The 18,306-nt window shown below is 44.8% G+C and overlaps 1 protein-coding gene across 2 annotated transcripts in view; it reads right to left on the reverse strand.

The window, feature by feature from the left end:
• LOC147430159 (dihydroflavonol 4-reductase/flavanone protein) overlaps positions 1-18,306 on the reverse strand; it is a 69,351-nt gene that overhangs the window by 32,571 nt on the left and 18,474 nt on the right. The window contains exons 2-8 of one of the 2 annotated variants that reach the window (XM_086494661.1): positions 15,983-16,076; positions 15,781-15,893; positions 13,192-13,317; positions 12,819-12,939; positions 12,655-12,739; positions 6,328-6,441; positions 6,153-6,192 (exon numbers count right to left, since the gene is read on the reverse strand). In XM_086494661.1, coding sequence (XP_086350787.1) covers positions 6,153-6,192; positions 6,328-6,441; positions 12,655-12,739; positions 12,819-12,939; positions 13,192-13,317; positions 15,781-15,893; positions 15,983-16,076 — 693 coding nt within the window. Of the gene's footprint in view, positions 1-6,152; positions 6,193-6,327; positions 6,442-12,654; positions 12,740-12,818; positions 12,940-13,191; positions 13,318-15,780; positions 15,894-15,982; positions 16,087-18,306 lie in introns of both variants that reach the window. The other variant, XM_086494662.1, reaches the window with a different exon arrangement.

Below are 18,306 nucleotides of genomic sequence, written 5' to 3' on the forward strand. Positions count from 1 at the left end.
CATGAGCCATCCTTTTTCTGCACCAACAACACTGGAGAACAGAATGGAGATGAAATGGGCTGAATCAGCCCCTTTTCTAACAACTCCTATACTTGGCCCATTATCTCTTTCTGCTGAGTCGCACTAACCCTGTACGGAGGCTTATTTGGTGGGCTACTGCCTGGCACCAAATCTATCGCATGGTCCTCGGGTCTCTCTGGCGGTAATTGAGACGATAATGAATCGGAAAAACAGTCACTGTACTGTTGTAAAAACATTGACCTTTCTTTATCTAGCACAGATAAATTTGATTCATCACAATCTAACACTTCACGTGCAAAAACCAAGTACGCAGAAAGATACTTTTTCATTACAGAAGTAATAGCAGAAGCTGATACAGTAGGAATAGACTCCCCTTTAAGCTTTACATCCACAATGTGAGTCTTTCCCCTGCTCTGTACAGTGATCTTTTTGTTGTAGGCATCCATGGTTCCCTGTACACGAAACAACCAAGGAATACCTAACAACACATCACATCCGTCCAGTGGCATGATGTAAAATTCTTCAGCATCTACATAGGACTGGATATGTAGACGCAACTTTCCAATGATGGGTGTCACAGCCTCTGTATGGCCAGGACATGCCAAACCTGCCTCTGCTGTATACCCCATCTCTTCAGGTCTGATTCCCAACTTTGAAGCCAATTCTGGGGAAATAAAGTTGGCTTTGGCACCTGGATCAAAGAAGATAAGCACTGTTTGATCCCTGACCTTTCCCCATGCTCTGCAAAGCTCACTTGCATCTGAATTTGGCTTGTCGCCCACCATATCTGGCACTAGACCAGCCATGGGATTCTTTCCTTTCTTGTCTTCCTTGTCATCAGAATCAGCTGGCCTTTTCTTTGTAGGACAATTGTAAGCAATGTGGCCAGGCTGCTCACATATAAAGCATTTGTTCTCTGTCCTCAGGACCTTCTTTTGCTCTTCTGACTTGCGAGGAAAACGTCTTTTCCATTTCTTTGTTGGTCCTTTTTCTGATTCAGCCGTAGCTTTATCTTTCCCTGCGTTGGCCGACTCCCGAGTCCCTTTAGGAGCCTCATTGGGAACGTGCTTCTTGGCTGAATTTTTCTTGCCTGATCCTGCCTTGACGCCAGTGTTAAATTCACAATCTTCTCCCTTGAGCAAACCATTCCCAGTGTTTGCTACCTCGATGAGCTGCGTCAAAGTAGTGACTTTTGTCTTCGTGCAGTATTTTCTCAATCCTTTGGGTAGGCCACAACAGTATTTTTCAATCTGTTCTGTCAATGGCACAAACCTATAGGAAGTTACTGGAAGTAGAGCTTTCCAAAACTTCCGATTGTAATCATCCAGATTTCTGCAAGTGGCAGCATTTAGCTGGTGCCATTCTGTCATGACATCTGCTTCAAAGTCATCAGATAACCATGCTGCTGCAAAAATCTGCTTGAAGTAAATCCATGTGGACGGAGCTTGCCCTTGAAGCAATAAAGTTGTCCACCATTGTCCCGCATTCCCTATCAAGAAAGTGGCTGCCTTGCGGACCTTTGAAGTCTCTGTAAAGTTTCCCCCTGCATAGGCCTTGTCAAACTGCTGGAGGAATGAGAGAGCCTTCTTCCTGTCATCAAACCCTGTAAAGGTCGTGAATGTCACACCTTTGCCACCTTCTTTGTACGGAGTTGGCCTCTCCAACGGCGTTAAATTGTCATATGGAAGTGACTGAAACATGGGAACACTATTAGGGTTCATCTGTGTTCCTTGGCCGCTATTAACTTGACCTGGAAATGCCATATTTGGCTGCTGATTTGTAATTCCAGCCATACCAAAATTTGCCTGTGGCATCCCAAATTGGCCCTGAGTGCTCTGAAACCCTCGTTGCATACCCATGACACTGTACATGGGGTTAGGCATCATCGTTTGAGCACCCCCAAACACTGTTCCTGGCGTGTAAAACTAATTTCCAGGTGCATGACCAGCCATGCTCTGGAATACCGATCCACCTCCAAAATAGCCAGGGTGTACTGAAGGTGGTGGGAAGACCTGTTGCATAGCTTGTAGGTTGCTTCCCTGCCCATTAGAACCAGCTATAGGCTGCTGAAAGGTGGCGGGCTGAACTGGTACAGCTTGAAAAACTGGCATCTCAGCCACCTGTTCTTGCACCTTAGGCATAGGTTGTGGAGACTGCATGTTCTCCGTCAAGTGTACAGGTGTTTCCATTGACTGTGCGGTATGAATCACCTGTGCTCGAGCCTTAACAGGCTTTTGAATATGATCCAGTGACCCAACTTGCTGAGACGGAACAGGAGGTTGCAGAAAGGCTAAAAACCTCGGATTCTGCATTACTTGTGTGAACATAGCCACAGCAGTAGCCAGCTGGGTCCTGAATATATCGTCATCTGTCTGTGGTGGTCTTGAGGACTCACCCACTTCATGTGTCTGTTGACCCTGTGAAGAGGAAACCTCTTCAGTCACATCATCTGGTCTGTCAGCCATAATTGCAATTCCTTGTGTCTGGTCTATGATCCCCTGTGTCTTCAAGCCCAAAACTGACCAAGGCTCACTTCTATGGGAAAAAGTGATTTAATCCCGTCGATGGAACCATGAAACCGGCCTGTTCAATCCAAAAAGGGCGGTAGACTTTACTTCAAACCTTGATTTAGCTTTCACCCATTATTAGTCGTCTATTTTACCTGTACTTTCAAGACACAACAAAGGGGAGAGGGATACAGGCTGCTAGATTGCACCTGTATGAGTAGACGGACACCAGATTGGCCCCTAACTTAGGCGCCCCTTTCGGTATTTCTTTATTGTTCAAAAGAGGGAATAAACGTTGTGGTTCCTTACAAGCTGCCCCGCACGAACTCGGCTGAATTTCCACTGTTCCGGCCTGATTTCGGCAGCATAACTGTACTAGGACCCTTCACAGTCAGTATTCCCACGCATTGACTGTCTTTCCCGACGCATACGGGCACTTTGCAAAACCTGGCGAGAATCTGCGGCACGCTGAATTCTCTGTTTTCAGCCCTGAAAATGCGCCAGATCACCTGTACAACGGTCCCCTTGCGTCCCCGAACCTCCTGGGGGTATTAGGGTCCGTTTAGGGCCAAAACCCTAAACCTGCAAAAATACACAGCAGGCTGTAATTTACTGTTTCGGGCTCCGTTTCGCGTGCCGGTCGCATCCGTAGCAAGCCCTCGAGCTCCCGCACCTGTAGGGCTACTTGCCCTTTGAATCGGACGAGATTTCTGGCGTGAAACCTCTCCGAATTCACCTGTACCTGCAGGGGGATTAGCCGCTAGCTAATCCAGTACTTGTGCAAGAGGCTCTTGCCTCGACAATCGCGCATGAACCCACACAACTGTACATTGGTCAAATGAAGAGCCCACTAGAGGGGCATAACATTCTGCCAAAGGGGAGAGAGAGGGCAGTGCGTAGCGTGCAGGGCATCATTCCTGGCACCGCACTGTGCATAAGAGGGAAAGCAATCACTCCATAGCTCTTAACCTGTGACAAAACTGAAAATGAGCCTCTCCCAGCTTAAAATTCAGCGCCACTTCTTGTTGCATGAGGCAAGTGCACCAGAAGGTGCCACTTGGCACATTTATAAGCATTTTCCCGTTTCGGGGTTGCCGTCTAAAAATATCCCAACCGGTTGCCCAGTTGACTTCACGGCAGAGTAAGAAAATGTTCCCCTTGTCATTCCGGAGGTAATGACGTCAACACATTTTCAGGTCCCAAAATAGCAGTTCCCTAAATTTTAGGAGATGCTGCCATTGTATCTTTCTAGGTCATCCGACCCTCTTTGTACACTGCGGCCACATCCAGAACTGAAATGTAGTCTCTGTAGCAAAGGATTCCACTTTGGCTAGTCAATGACCCCACTTGGCTAACCATAGTCCTTGTCCAACCTTAGTGCTCTCTTGCCCTTAGGCCTGGACTCCCTCTGGACAGTTCCACACTAGCTATGCAATGAAGGGCAGTTAGATTTCCCGAGGGGTGTTTCCAAAAAGTGAAAGTAAATAGATAATAAGAAAGAAATCAACAAAAAGGATAGATAGTAGTCACACGCTGGTGACATCAGGTCATACTTTTATTGGGCAGGCTTATGCAGATGACTCGCTATTTATGCCCCGCAATCAGCAAAGCGATGTTCAAGAGATTATGAACGCTTTGGATTGTTTGCGCTTGCGGCTGGTCTTAAAGTCAATTTCCGTAAATCAAAGCTTCTGCCGCTTCGTTCTTGTGATTGGCATGCTCTAATGTGGCTAGGAGAGATTGTTCTTCCAAATGTAATCACTAGGCATTTGGGTTATCCAATTGGATGGAATGTTACTCACAACAGAAAGTGGATTGGGTTATGAATCGCTTGAATGCTAAATTGCATTACTGGAAGCTTTCTACCTGGCCGCTACATGTTCGCCTGCGAATTGTTCAGAGTATCCTCATGGCATATGTTCAGTTCTTTTTGCCATTGTTGCATTGGCCCCGTCATTGTCTTGACTCTCTCATGTCGGTCATTTTGTCTCATTTGTGGCGAACGCGTGCTCACAAAAAAGGTTTGCGCTTGATATCGATGGCAAAACCTTGTACACCAAAGCGCTTTGGTGGCTTGAATATTTTGGACCTGCGTAGGCATGTCATTGCTAGGAAGGCTATGCTTTTGCCTACACTTGTGCAACAATCTCAACCTTGGACTCTTATGTTTGCACACTTGAGTCAGCATGTGGTTACATCATCATTTGGTCACTGGCAATCATCCATGTGGGAGGCAGTATTTGGTAAGATGGATGGTCATATTCCTGGATGCCCACTTTCTTCCACCTTGCTTTCTGCGGAAACAGGTTACGATTCATCTCTCATGGAATGCTCAGAGGGAAGGAAACTCACTTCGTGCGGAGAGCCTTCATTGGAGTCGGGCTTTTTCTCTTACTTTGGTCGACCGCTCGCCTCGCCAGGCGTATTTCCTCTCCTGCCGTGGCATTCAAGTGGTTGAGGATGTGGTGGATGCAACTGGTTTCACTTTCGAGTTTCCATTTGCCGCTTGCCGCTTTGGATTGGGCATGCACTATCGCCAGTTTTGGAGAGAATTACAGCAAATGTTGACAAGTTTCTTGCCCGTTTCACCTTTGGCTGATGGTGATCGCATGTCTGACTGGAAGCTTGGGGAAATGCCATTTCAAGATATTTCTGCCGGCCGGGCATATGCTCTTCTTCTGCCTCGTCCATGGATTGTTGATCACTGCAACGCTATTTGGCACATGCATAAATCAGATGTTTGGTGGCGCAGGATTATATCTGCATTATGGGAAAGCCGTTTGCCGTTGAAAGAGCGTTTGTTTCTTTGGCGGTGTTTGCTTGGTGTGCTCCCAGTGGATACCTTTCTTAGGATGCGCCGTATCTTCCCTTCCTCATGTGTACGTTGCTTATCTGCCGAAGAGGATGTTTGTCACCTCTTGTGGGATTGCTGTGTCACTCGAGAATTCCTTCGTCGGGTATCTGCGTGTATGCGGCTACGTTTTCCCACGACGGTCTTCTATAATCGGTTTTGGGTTTTTGGTATCTTCTCACTGGCGTTGCAGTGCTTTGCAGCCTTCTTCATGTGGGTCAGGTTTTGGGCATACTGGAGCCTGTGGCAACAACGTAATGGCTATATGTTCCATCACATTCATACGGATCCCCTACCTTTCTTCAAGATTTCCCTTCGGCAGTCTTTGCGGTTCGCCTTGGAAGTTGGTGATATCACGGCAGAGATACATCAGCTTTCTTATGAATGCTTTTAGATATTTTGTACAGCCGAACACTGTTGTGTTCCTTTCCTTGTACATCTTTTTGGTGGGTTTTCCTCTCTTTGAGGTTTCCCAAAGATAGTTAAATCAAATTGATTTACAAAAAAAAGAAGTGTGTGTGTGTGTGTGTGTGTGTGTGTGTGTGTGTGTGTGTGTGTGTGTGTGTGTGTGTGACCAAATAGAAGCTCTCTAGAAAGCAAATAAACAAGCGAAGATGCCAAAACAGTAAAGCATAATCAACAATTTTTGAATTATAGTTGGTTAAGTGGTACAAAAAGAGGAGACTTTTGCAGACGACCAAACTTGGAAGGAGAAGAGGTTAAATTAATAGAATAAGGATCCCTTCTTGTGTGTGTGTATTCTAGAAGCCTACCTGCCAGTATGCCAAAAGCTGTATGAAATTTTTCTGTGGCCTGCATTTGAACATTTTCTATTGTCAGCCCAAGTACAAAACAATGGACTTAAACTATCCCAAAGAGTGCATCACTATCAGACTTCAAGGCCCTTTATATATTATAGTGAGCAGAGCATAGATACAAAGCACTTACGAAAATAATAAAAACAGGAGGAGAAAGCCGACTCCTATCTCACAGTTTGCACTCAGCGTACGCATTGTGGTGGTATTTGCCTCCAACCATTTGCAAGGCTTCTCAAGATACTTCCTGTCAGTAGCATTAAACGGATAAGACAGAGCCATACACAAGGTCAATACAGGCTGTGGGTATCCAAAAAAAGGACAAAAGTGCTGAAAAAGGACCAGCTACAAAACAAATCTATTGACAATGGGGTGTGCGTAGTATGGAATGCACAGGTGGGTAGGGAGAGATAGTTGGATATCGCGGATGTCCCTGTTATGTACTGTCTAGGTATCGTAACCTGGTGCTCTGGGACATCTACAGGCTTAAAGAATCTCTGCCTTCTGTCGGGTGAACCCCTCTCTAAATGTCAGTGTGTGGAGCTGGAGCACTCTGCAAAACAAGCCCGTGAGCTGTGACTTCCCATATTCTGTCTGTTTTTTTTTGTTGGGGGGGGGGGGGGGGGGGGGGGCGGGGTCCCTATGTCTCTGAACCTCTGGTAGGAAACAACCAAACTGTCTCTAGTATATCTACTCTAATAGCACTCCAAGTGTCCTGTGGAGAGGGCTGTATATCGGCCTCGTATGCTCTCATATGCTGGATATCTGCACATACTGCTCCTAGCTCTCCACCCCGCCTCCGCATACCCAGCATGTTCTACGGTCTCTCTTAATGTGCTGCCAACCAGCCTCAATCTCCAATCTGTTAGATGAGACCCTAAGCTGTCCAATCGCCACTCTGGTACTGTGTAGCTTATGTGTCCAAATATCCTGGCCACTAGATGGAGCCATCTCTAGAGCAGTCATGAAGTGCTCTCTGATATATAACATCTTTGATAAAAGTGGCTTATTGGCTGCAATCCATGTCTCTCAGATGTACAATTGCCAGAGATCCTCTCACATAGAGAGAGGAACCGAATACTCAGACAGGATCTCTGAAATATAGCATCTTTGATAAAAGTGGCTTATTGGCTGCAATCAATGTCTCTCAGATGTATAATTGCCAAAGATCCTGTCTGAGAGTTCGGTTCATCTCACTATGTGAGGCATATAAATGGTGTGTCTCAGTCATGCTGAAAAGGTGGGAGCCGCTCTATATCCAAACCATGTGTGTGTCGAATTATTGTATCATCTGTGCATACCATGAGCTACTCTCACCTCCCTCTGCCAGCTGCCTAACTGCCTCAGGAGCTCTATATGAAGTCTGTCCTGCGGAAGCTGCTTCAATCTCTGGATGAAATATACAGCGTGAAAGAGAGTCTCCACTAACATGGGGGGTGTGGCCAGCTCCGCTCTAATAATGTCATCTGGGACAGACAGTTTTCTGCAAATGATGCGGGAGATCATCATGACATGTGAGCTCTCAAAATCAATCCACCATAAAGAGGTAAGTCCTAGGTGCCCAAACTGCTGTTGCATACATCATGGTAGGGGTAACTAAAGTGTAAAAAAGCAACTCCTTTGTGCAGGGCTCTCGGAAGTGTGCCCGGTGGCAATGGAGCTCTAGCATCGCTAATGCAGCATACCATCTAGTAAGGCCCCATCTCTGGTTGCGGCCTCCATGGAGAAGCGGCGCACACACACACTCACACACACAGAGAGAGAGAGAGAGAGAGAGAGAGAGAGAGAGAGAGAGAGAGAGAGAGAGAGAGAGAGAGAGAGAGAGATGAAATGAAATGAAATGATATATTAACATCTTCAAAAGGCCAAAATGACCCATGAGACCAAGCTGTTACAACATAGTGAATATGATACCATATCCGGAATCAAAAAGAATTGAAACAAAAAATACCACTACTACAAGCTAGGACTGTATGGATGTGCCAGCTGATACAAAAGGTGCCCGGTACAATGAGAGAGAGAGAGAGAGAGAGAGAGAGAGAGAGAGATGAAATGAAATGAATAGTTATATTAACGTCTTCTAAAGGTCAAAATGACCTATTAGACCAAAGAGTTACATCATGGTGAATCTGATACAAGGTCTCGATAAAAAGAAAGAAACTAACTAAGTAGAAACATTATTAAAGCTGCAAAAAGGTGGGTATCAAGAGCCTGAGGGGTAGATGAACAAAAGGTGGGTGTGTATCTCAAAGAACAGATACAAAATGGTGAATATGTGTGTATCAGAATCTAGAGATGGCTCGCCTCGGTTGGTGAATGATTGTGCCAATGTCCTCCATGGTGAGAGTCTGCATAAGGCATCTCCCATGTCTCGCTAATATAGATCTGATCCTCTATCGCAACCTGCTCTGGCGAAGGGAGCATCCCGGATCTCCCCAGCTCTGCTGCTCAATCACTCAATAGTACCTTTGCTAGTGATCTGCCCTGCTAGAGAGAGAGAGAGAGAGAGAGTAATGCAATGTTACATTAAACGTCTTCAAAAGGCCAAAATGATCTATGAGACCAAATTGATACAATCCTAGTGGGTACAAAATGTCTGTACAATGCTTTCAAGACGGGGGTATGTCACAAAGTGATGACGTGTCTACCCGAGAGCCGAACTGCTGAAAACCCTAACTCTGGAAACCCTAACCCTAGAACCTGTAAACCCTAATTTCTGCCAGAAACCCTAACCCTAACCCTAGGGCAGCAGGAACTGATTTCCGTGAAATGTGTTGGCATGATGACGTGGCAGAATTCCGGATTTTGCGGCGTTGGATTTTCAGCTTTTGGAGAATAGAGAGAGAGAGAGAGAGAGAGAGAGAGAGAGAGAATTGGATTGCTTTATTTTAAACTCAAGTGAGTTTGAGAGAGAAAATAGCCTTTGCTTTTATTTAGGCTTTTGATCTAAAGCTTTTGGGGCTCTGCTTTTGGCATTCCTTGTAAACTTTAAATAAGCAGTTTGGGCACACACTCTACAGAGCATCTCGACGCAGAGTCTGAGAGTGAAACCCTAACCGCTCTCTTGTACTTTGAACTGATTAATACATAAAGAAATACCGAAAGGGGCGCCAGTCTTTGGGGCCAATATCTCTAGGCACAGAACTCTGTCGGGCCACTGCAAATCTATTGTGAACTGTGAACTGTTTTGAAGTGGTTATTTGGTGCTGTCGTGATTGATTCTTGACTTGGAGTGTCCAAGTCTGTTACAGTAGGAGGTTTCTTGAGTACTGGTTATTTGGTGCTGTCGTGATTGATTCTTGACTTGGAGTGTCCAAGTCTGTTACAGTAGAAGGTTTCTTGAGTACTGGTCTGGGGGGTGGTTCAGTGGTCTCTTGCCACTGTGCATACGCATGGTCGAAGGAGGTCTGTGTCATAAATTTTTGCAAATTTCGGGTCCTTCGCAAAATTTAACATCATCTTTCCTGCGTCATCGATCAATCGTTGAGGCTCCATCTCTTCAAGCTCCGCCGGAGTAGGCCGAGGCAGGCCATACTCCTTGCGTGAATCTTCTTCGTGCTCTCCTCCCGTATCTCCAGATGCAGAGGGAGTCGACCGATCTCTGTCTGAAGCCATAAGTGCCGCGTAAAAAGGATCAGATTTCCCGGTAGAAGAGAAATCGGCCGTGCTCTAATACCACTGTAACAGACTTGGACACTCCAAGTTGAGAATCTATCGCGACACCACAATAGATCACTTCAAAACAATTCACAATTCACAATTGATTCGACACTAGCCCGGCGGAATTCCGTGCCTAGAGATATTGGCCCCAAAGACTGGCGCTCCTTTCAGTAATTCTTTTTGTATTAATCTGTTGCAAAGTACAAGCGAGTAGTCAGGACTCACTCTCGGACTCTACGTCCAGATGCTCTGAGAAGTGAGAGCCCAAACTACTAATTTAAAGATTTACAAGGGATGCTAAAAGCAGAGCCTCAAAAGCTGAAAATCAAAAGCTGAAAATCAAAAGCATGCCCAATAAAGCATCTTCTTTTCTCTCTCAAGCTCTCTTGAGCCTAAATAAAGCAAAAACGAAAGAGCTCTCTCTCTCTCTCTCTCTCTCTCTCTCTCTCTCTCTCTCTCTCTCTCCAATTTGTGTAGCCAAATAAAGCAAAAACTGCCGCAAACTCTTTGCTTTTCTGCTGCCACAAATTTCGCCGCAAAACGCGGGCGTCCGTACAGACTGCCACGTGTCAGCCCAGCTTGCTTTTTCCGGCAGCCAGCCACGTGAGCATTTGCCAAACTTTTCGAGAGTCCATTGCCAAGGGAAAGTGTGTGTGTATTGGGCAACCATGTCACACAACTGGGCAGCCACGTCACCAGTTTGTGACAGCTCTCATTTGACTAAAAATCTGACGTCAAGGCCACTGTGGCCGCCGCCACATGTGCCATGCCGATCTCCTCTGTCAAATCTTTATTACCATAATCTCTATCCAGCTTGCCTTTCTCTTTGTCTATTTGTGAGTTCCTTCTTTTGCCTTTGGCTTCAAACTCTTGAGCCAAACAAAGCTTCGTGTCACATTTATAACAATGGTTGTCAGACCTCATGGGTACTGAGGCAGCTAACTGAGTATTGGTACTGCCATCCTTGTCAAGCTTGCCTTTGCCTTTGTCCTCTAGCGAACTCGCCCATTTGCTTTTGGCTGCACAATCTCGAGCCAAACAATTTGTCGGTTTCCTTGATAACTTTGACAATGTATAGGCCACTAATTGGATGGTGGACCTGCTCTCCATAGCCACTTGTTGATCTTGGTCGATGTTGTCGGCATTCGAGCAAGGGGGGCCATGTTGAAGTTGCAAAATCTAGTAATCCGGTACCTTCTCGCACTCCAAAAAAATGGCTGACGAACCAAGCCTCAAAATCTCCAGGCAATTCCACTCCTTTGCAATTCCCAAGCGGCTCCGCAAAATCCACTATCCCTCTCTAAAGTCTGAAACTCCAAATTGGTCGCTTCTCCCAAGCCGCAAGATTGGCACGAAGTCGCTCCGACGTCAGTACTCGCCACAAAATTCCGCTCCAAAAATCTGCCTCGTCTTGGCCGTGTGGGAGTCCTCGAACAAATCAAGGCTCCGCAATAAAAAACTTTGCCTCTTCATTGCCCAAGCCAAGTAAAGATCCTTGGGCGCCCCTCTCTGACTCCAATTGCACTCCTCCCGCCTCAAAACAGCCTCTTCAAACTCCTCTCTCTCTTGTGGTTGACCACTAGTGGAGTGCCAAGTTGGCACTCAAAGATGAAGCAAAGGGTGGGGGGGAGGGTACCAAATGGGCCATCACCAAGGAGGGCCAGACAAGGAGTTTTAAAACGCAAGGGGCACAAGGGAGCGGGAGCCACTATCACCAAGGCAGGGGAAATCCAGAGGGCAGTGTCACCAACGAGGGCCAGGCAGCAGCACGTTTTAAATCGCACGTGCTAGGAGTAGTGGCGGTGCTGTTAAAGCTTGTCACACAGGGCATTTCAGAACGCCGGGGGGGGGGGGGGGGGGCGGGATGGGTCAACCAACAACCTCGAGGCAGCGTTTTAAAACGCTGCCGCAGGAAATGACGAGGGAGCCATCCCCAAAGGAGGAGAGAGCGCCGGTCCGACGCTGCTTTGGTAGCAGCCTTTTAAAACGCAAGGGACAGCGGCACCGGCTTTGAGAGGTTCCAATATGGTACGTTTTAGCACGCCCACAGCAAAGGGTGGAGAGAGAAAGTTTCCGGTGACAAAGGGATCTTCTCAAGCTCTCTCTGCGGTGCAGCTCCGCCTCCACCAAGGTTCTTCAGACGTGCAGCTCTGATACCATGTCAAAGTCGACGATGCGGAAGCGTAGAGACCAAGAAGGGAGAGAGAGAGAGAGAGAGAGAGAGAGAGAGTCTCCTGAACCAATCGACCTTGGCAATGAATAACTGAATGTGTATACAATGGAGGCAAGGGGTTGCTTGTATAGCAACCTCAGTAAATTGCCCTACCCAGACTTTGACAAATAAGTAAAATAAATACCTAAAAGCCAAAATAAATAATGGGATCACATTGCCGTTCACTTGAGATGCCAAAACTCTAACAATCTCTTCTTCCCTGAAACACTTGACCAAAAAATTCATGTGGCACGTTCACAGTCATGGTGTGAACTACTTGGGCTAAAGCATGTTGGCATAAATCAAAATGTGAGCGCACCAGTTTCACTCCAGTGATGTAGGACCAGGCCTTGCGTGGAGTTCCTAATAACAAATACCACATACACACCCCACACGATAGAGCCTTGAGGATTACTTTTCATGGAGAGTTGTAAATTGTGTAATGGCAACAGAGAGTCTGATCTGCACACCAAGCTTGCCACTGCTCAGATTGCGCAAGCATGGCAAGAACTTGGAAGAAGCTGCTAGTTTTGTTCCACACTTTTTCATCGGTAAAATTCAAACAATGGAGTAGAAAACAAACCTTACCTGTAAATGCTTGCATTGCTGAAGTTCTGTTTCAAAAACTGTGCAACATTCAGTAGAGACTGGATGATCACAGGAATCATAGCAACTGTAATACCCAATTAGAAGGGTTAAAATCCATGTGTTATGCATTCCTACTGACCACACTCTATACGTAAGATACTCACATTTGATTGGAAAAGGTGTTGTGATAAAGACTATGGAGTAAAGAAAATATAAGAAGTCTTTTCCAGCAATAGCAGACTGCAACCACACTTGTATTCCTTGCAGGGTCAAAGCACTTGGTCGCTAGACAATTTTTAAAGCGATCATTAGATTTTTTTTTGCAGAGGAAAAATTGCAACTTGCAATAATATACGTCGTCAGACTTTAAGTCAATCTCACTTTTCCCACAAACAAAGGTACAGTAATACAACGGTCTACAGACAACTTCCAATGCAATTAGATGCTCAAGAAATAGATGAGTTCTTGATGTTTAAAATACCACCTGAGCAAGCACCAGAAGAAATTTGCTGAATGTTGGATAAGGAAATTACTTACCCCATATTGAGCATATATAGAGTGTCCACATGCAATTAGTGCTCCCAAAAAGGTGAGTCTGTAAGACTTTACACTGACAGTTGGTGGCATGAATGGTAGTGTGGCAATTGCACCCATGATTATGACCTGAAGCAAACAGAAACCCATTGACGTGATTAAAAATAATGTATAGAGCTAATAAATTATAAGAATGTGAAAATTGAGATTAGCAAAACTCGATGCGCATACTTGTTGAAAACAGCCCCCTCCCTCACAATGTCAAAGTTTTTCATGAAAGAAAAGAATACAGAGAAAAATAAACAGCCTACAAGGATGCTTCTTCTGCAGTCCAATCCCCCATGGCTTGAACTTAAATGAAGGTTTGTTAATTCATATCATGACCAAACTAAGACTCTTTCACCAATAGGCGTCAAAACAATAAAAATCAAGTTTCTTTTCAAGACTAGATATTGGTCCAATTATGAGTTGTATGCATATTTTTTAATACAACAGAACCATGGAATGCTTTATTTCCTGTGGAGAACAGTTTATTTCCTGTAGAAAAACTGTTCAAGTTGCTTGTTCTTCCTAAAACCCTTCCAAGATAGCGGATAAAGAGGAGCCGGACCATCATTCATGTGGAAGTGAAGGATGCACGACAGGCATTGTGTCACGACGTGATGACATGGCATGACCATATTGGACCGGATAAGGAGAGCATTGACCTAGTTGGAGCCAGACCTGAGCAAAGGACCCGAATCTGAACCCCGACGCACCTGAAATGCAATAGGATTCCCGGTAGGAGACAGGGCACATTTTGCGGGTGATGACAAAGTAGCCTGCTGACATGGCAGTACCGACATGGGCTGCTTTTTGGCTGTAGTTATTGAAGACGTTGACTTTTTGGGCACTAGAGCTTTCGGGTGCAATTTTCATAGCAGTTTCTTTTTGTGCCTACGTGCCTTCGTAAATTATAAGTGAGGCATTGGGAGCACTCTGCAGATCATTGAATGGTTGCAAATTGCAGAGCGACTCCCCGGCAATTGTATGTGAAATAATCAATTTACAAAGGAAAAGTAAGGAGCGCCTAACTGAGGGGCCAATGCATTTGGGTAGAAAACTCCGCTCCACCGTGTCTCATTTTGAGTGCTCTTTTCAAGTTGAAATGTCTGCTGTTCTTAGTTCAGTCGTGGGTCTGTTGTTGATTCACCACCTCGTCAGTGACTTGCCACTTACAGTGGTATCCGGAATCCAACCAGATCTTGTCCTGCGCAGGATCCAAGCCGACTTTTTACGACGGACGCCATGGACGCAGCAGCAAATAGATGCCCTGACAAGTATGTGATTGAAGAAGTAGAAGAGTAAGTTGACAAAGTAGATCAGAGGCGGCAGGCAGAGGAGCAGCTTCACATGGATCCCTTGCTTTTGCCATGGATTCTCTTTACACCAATCACAAGCCAACTAGGCCAATGACGACAGTTTTCAAGCACAAGACTCCATTGAAGACCAAAGCAAAGCCGGGGACATCTACTAACAACAAGCGTTCCAATTCTTTTATAAATCAAGAGGAAATTCAAAGAGATCCAACATCAAGTGTACTAGCAGTTGGTTAGTATCGGGCAAGTTCTAGCAGGCAAGCAACGTGAATCAAATTCTTTTCTGGGCTTCCAAGGTGGAAAGCCTGCTTTGTCTGACATGGCGGCCAAGGGTACTCATGGTGATGCATTCGGTTATGAAGGCGCCCATAGGGGTGCCCATGGGACATACGTAGAGATATGAAGAACTTCGGTAAGGACTTGGACGACATCGACGAAGAGGAGATCTTGCAACCTCCAAAGAGGAGAGCCATGCCTTGCAGAACAGACATCATTATGAATATCCTAAGGACGATGAAAAGGGGGACAAAGATGAAGAGGATGACAGGTTTTTTCGTCTTTTGGTACGACTTTTGGACAGAAACGCAGCCACATTTTGTGGCCAACTATGTATGAAGACTTGGAGCCTAGAAGGACAAAGAAATATTTCAAGGATGAGGGACAAAGTATGAAGTTTGATTTTCTTTTGTTACGAAAATGTCATATCTGTATAACTGTGTACAGAAATCCCCAAAGATGCAGGAAATAACTACAGCATTGAAATAACACACTGCTACACATCAATAAGGATGGTCAGCTTTAAAATAGAGAAATTCATCTGCTACTGAGAGGTCTTCTAGAGTTTTAGTAACTCTTTTAGAAGCTAAGGTCTTAAAAATGTTGTTCTGTTACTGTGTTCTGAAATGCCTATAGATTGCACACTCAAAGGGCAAAACGAGATCCAAAGTGTGCCCTAAATGCTCATGGAATGTTGCTGGCTCTGAGACAGTGTACCACATTGAGGAAAAATGCCCTAAAAATGGACATGCAGTCTTGATATGTGTGCCACCATGCATTGAGAGGCAGTGCATATGACAATATTAAACTAGCAAGTCATATAGACATATAAGTGCAACCATAAGGTGTTTTGCAGGTTACTGAACAAAACCAATGTTTAGACACAACGAAACAAATGTAATTATATAGCACACAATTTTGAACCCCATAGATTTGTAGATCCAACAAAATTCCTTACCAGGGAGTTTGACAGAAATCCTATTGACTGCAGGTCCATCCTCACAGAATTAATCCCGCCACGTCCATGTTGACTAGAACGGGATGAACCTTGTGCAGGCCTGGAGCGTTCCTCTGACATTATGAAAATGTAATAAGTCAACAATGTACAAGTTGAACCACATTCTAAACAATAGATAAGCTAGCAACTTGAAAAGACCAACCTGGGCGGTTAGATCTTTGAGAGGATGCACTACTTGTTGAGGTGAAGGTTGTTGAAGATTTTGACGGCAACCGTTCCACCTTGAGATCTGGATCCTGCATGGAGCTTGTCAAATAACAAAGTCACAAGTGTGAATTTTACGTGCCTGTATAAAAAGCTATGCATGCAGCACCTTCAATAAATGAAGATGTCATTCAAACTATATTCTTAATCTTAAAACTCACTTAATCCATTTTCAATATTGAATAAATTTTGTAAACCAAAGATATGAAGCCCAAAGCAAAAACCTAAGTTGAGAAATGCAATTAGTCTCTCAGAATAAGATGGCCAGACTAACTGATTTATTTATTGATTAATAGATTACTTCGATACAAGAATGAGTCGCATGCAGAATACGTTAAGAAATCATTATTTTTAAATATCTTTTCCAAAGTAACTGCAAAGCCACAACGTATAAGCTCCATGTGCTCCAGAGTCCTTGGGGTTCTTACAATGCAGTCTGAAAACACCTATCCAAGAACCACACACAAGCGAATTCCCCAAAGCAAACACCTACACATAACCTAATTACTCAAAACAATAAACAGAAATGAGACTATCACATGAAAATGCAAAGCACTCAACAAAGTCTTTGCTGACTATCCAATGACATGAGACTATAGCATGTAAATGCAAAGCACTCAACAAAGTATTTGATCAATACAAAAAACTCACTATCCAACACTTTTAAACTTCCAAACTTGGAAGGTGTGTATTATGCCAGAAATTTTGAAAAACTTTCCCAATATGTATACCTTCATAAGTTCAAAATAGTCTGAACTCACGAATTATAAGAGGGAATAAAGCACTCATAAAACTATAAAAGCAAGGGACACACGAAAAGAAAAGAAAAACAAAAACAAACAAACAAACAAACTAAATCACTTTGTTTGCTACGAAACAAAACTAGATAAAACAAAACATTATTAACTTAAAAATGTTTGTAGAAAAGGCATGTTCTCTTTCTATGCTTAGACTCCTTGTGGACAGGAGTCCTTTCCCTTGAATGCACTTCTTGCTGCGACGGATCGTCGAGAAACATGTCTTCCGGAGCAACTATGTCTTCCAGATCCTTCATGAAAGAGAACTGAGGGGAATCAGGGGGATCCTGCTCTTGAACTTTTGGATTAAACCGCACATGACGTTCTGGAGGTTTCTTTTGCCTCTCGTGCATGCGGGAGGTTCCAATCAAAGGATCTTTCCTTGGTTGTGGCGCCTTTGGGTTCTGCGGGATTTCTCCCGACCCCATCGGCATTTTCTCCTTCCCTTATTCAAGAGTATGGAGAATCTTTTGGACTTCTGGATGGAAGAGAGCTTTTTGCAACTCTTCCACCTGCTGTTGAAGGAGAGAGAACTCTATCTCGCGTCCTCCCATTTCTGCAGTCTGCCAAGAGTCGTCAATCCCTTCAGGAAGAGAGAGAGGACCTTGCTCTGATACCACTGTCACAAAAATACGGAAGCGTAAACTGACGTTTAATTGCACTTCAAATACTCAAGAGAATTAGAGGGAGAGAGAAAGCTTGACACTCCATTGGGGACCAGAAGATGGGCTGGTCCCCCCCCATAAAGAGAATATCTTTATTACTAAGGGAGAATCTTTACAAGCACAGGAACGGGGCATACGCCCGTCCTCTATTCTTTCTTCTGTTCTGTTCTGACTACTGACTGAGAAAGTGTTTCCACTTTCTTACTGCTTAGGGGATTTCCCCTCTTCTGCGAGACTAGTTGGAAGCTCTCGAAAAGAGAGTCTATCTTCCGAAACAGCTCATCGGAAGCTCTCACAGAGGAGAGTCCATCTTCCGTTATGTGTTGCCTTCATGCTCATTCATTCATGCATCGAACACAAAAGAGAAACAAGCAAAATGCACACGCACATGCTTGCTGTAATTTTCTGCACATAACCTGAAATTCTTACCTGTGCACACCCCTACGCCGAAACAGAGGTCTTCTTCGCGATGGAATCGCGCCAAACTTGATGTAGACTTAGGATAAGGAGAGAGAAGAGAATTTCTATGGCTGATCTGCTGAAAACGCCCTAATCGAGGTGATTAGGGGCTGAAAACAGAGAATTACAGCAGCCGCACTCTGCTAAGAGAGCGTCTACGGTAGCTTCTTGCGATGAAACTTCACCAGAAGGTGTCTATGACTGTGAGATCCCTTGTTTTTTACAATGGGAGCACAAGGCTACCACATATGTCGCAAGGGGCTGCTCTCAAGCTTCAATGGAGGCTCCACCGTGTAGAGCACGCTCACATTAGGGAGGGTAGGTGCACTGCCAGCCCTGAA

This window comes from Adiantum capillus-veneris, chromosome 22, assembly GCF_014529385.1.
Source record: "Adiantum capillus-veneris isolate H3 chromosome 22, ASM1452938v2, whole genome shotgun sequence".
In the NCBI taxonomy this organism is placed as follows: Eukaryota; Viridiplantae; Streptophyta; class Polypodiopsida; order Polypodiales; family Pteridaceae; genus Adiantum; species Adiantum capillus-veneris.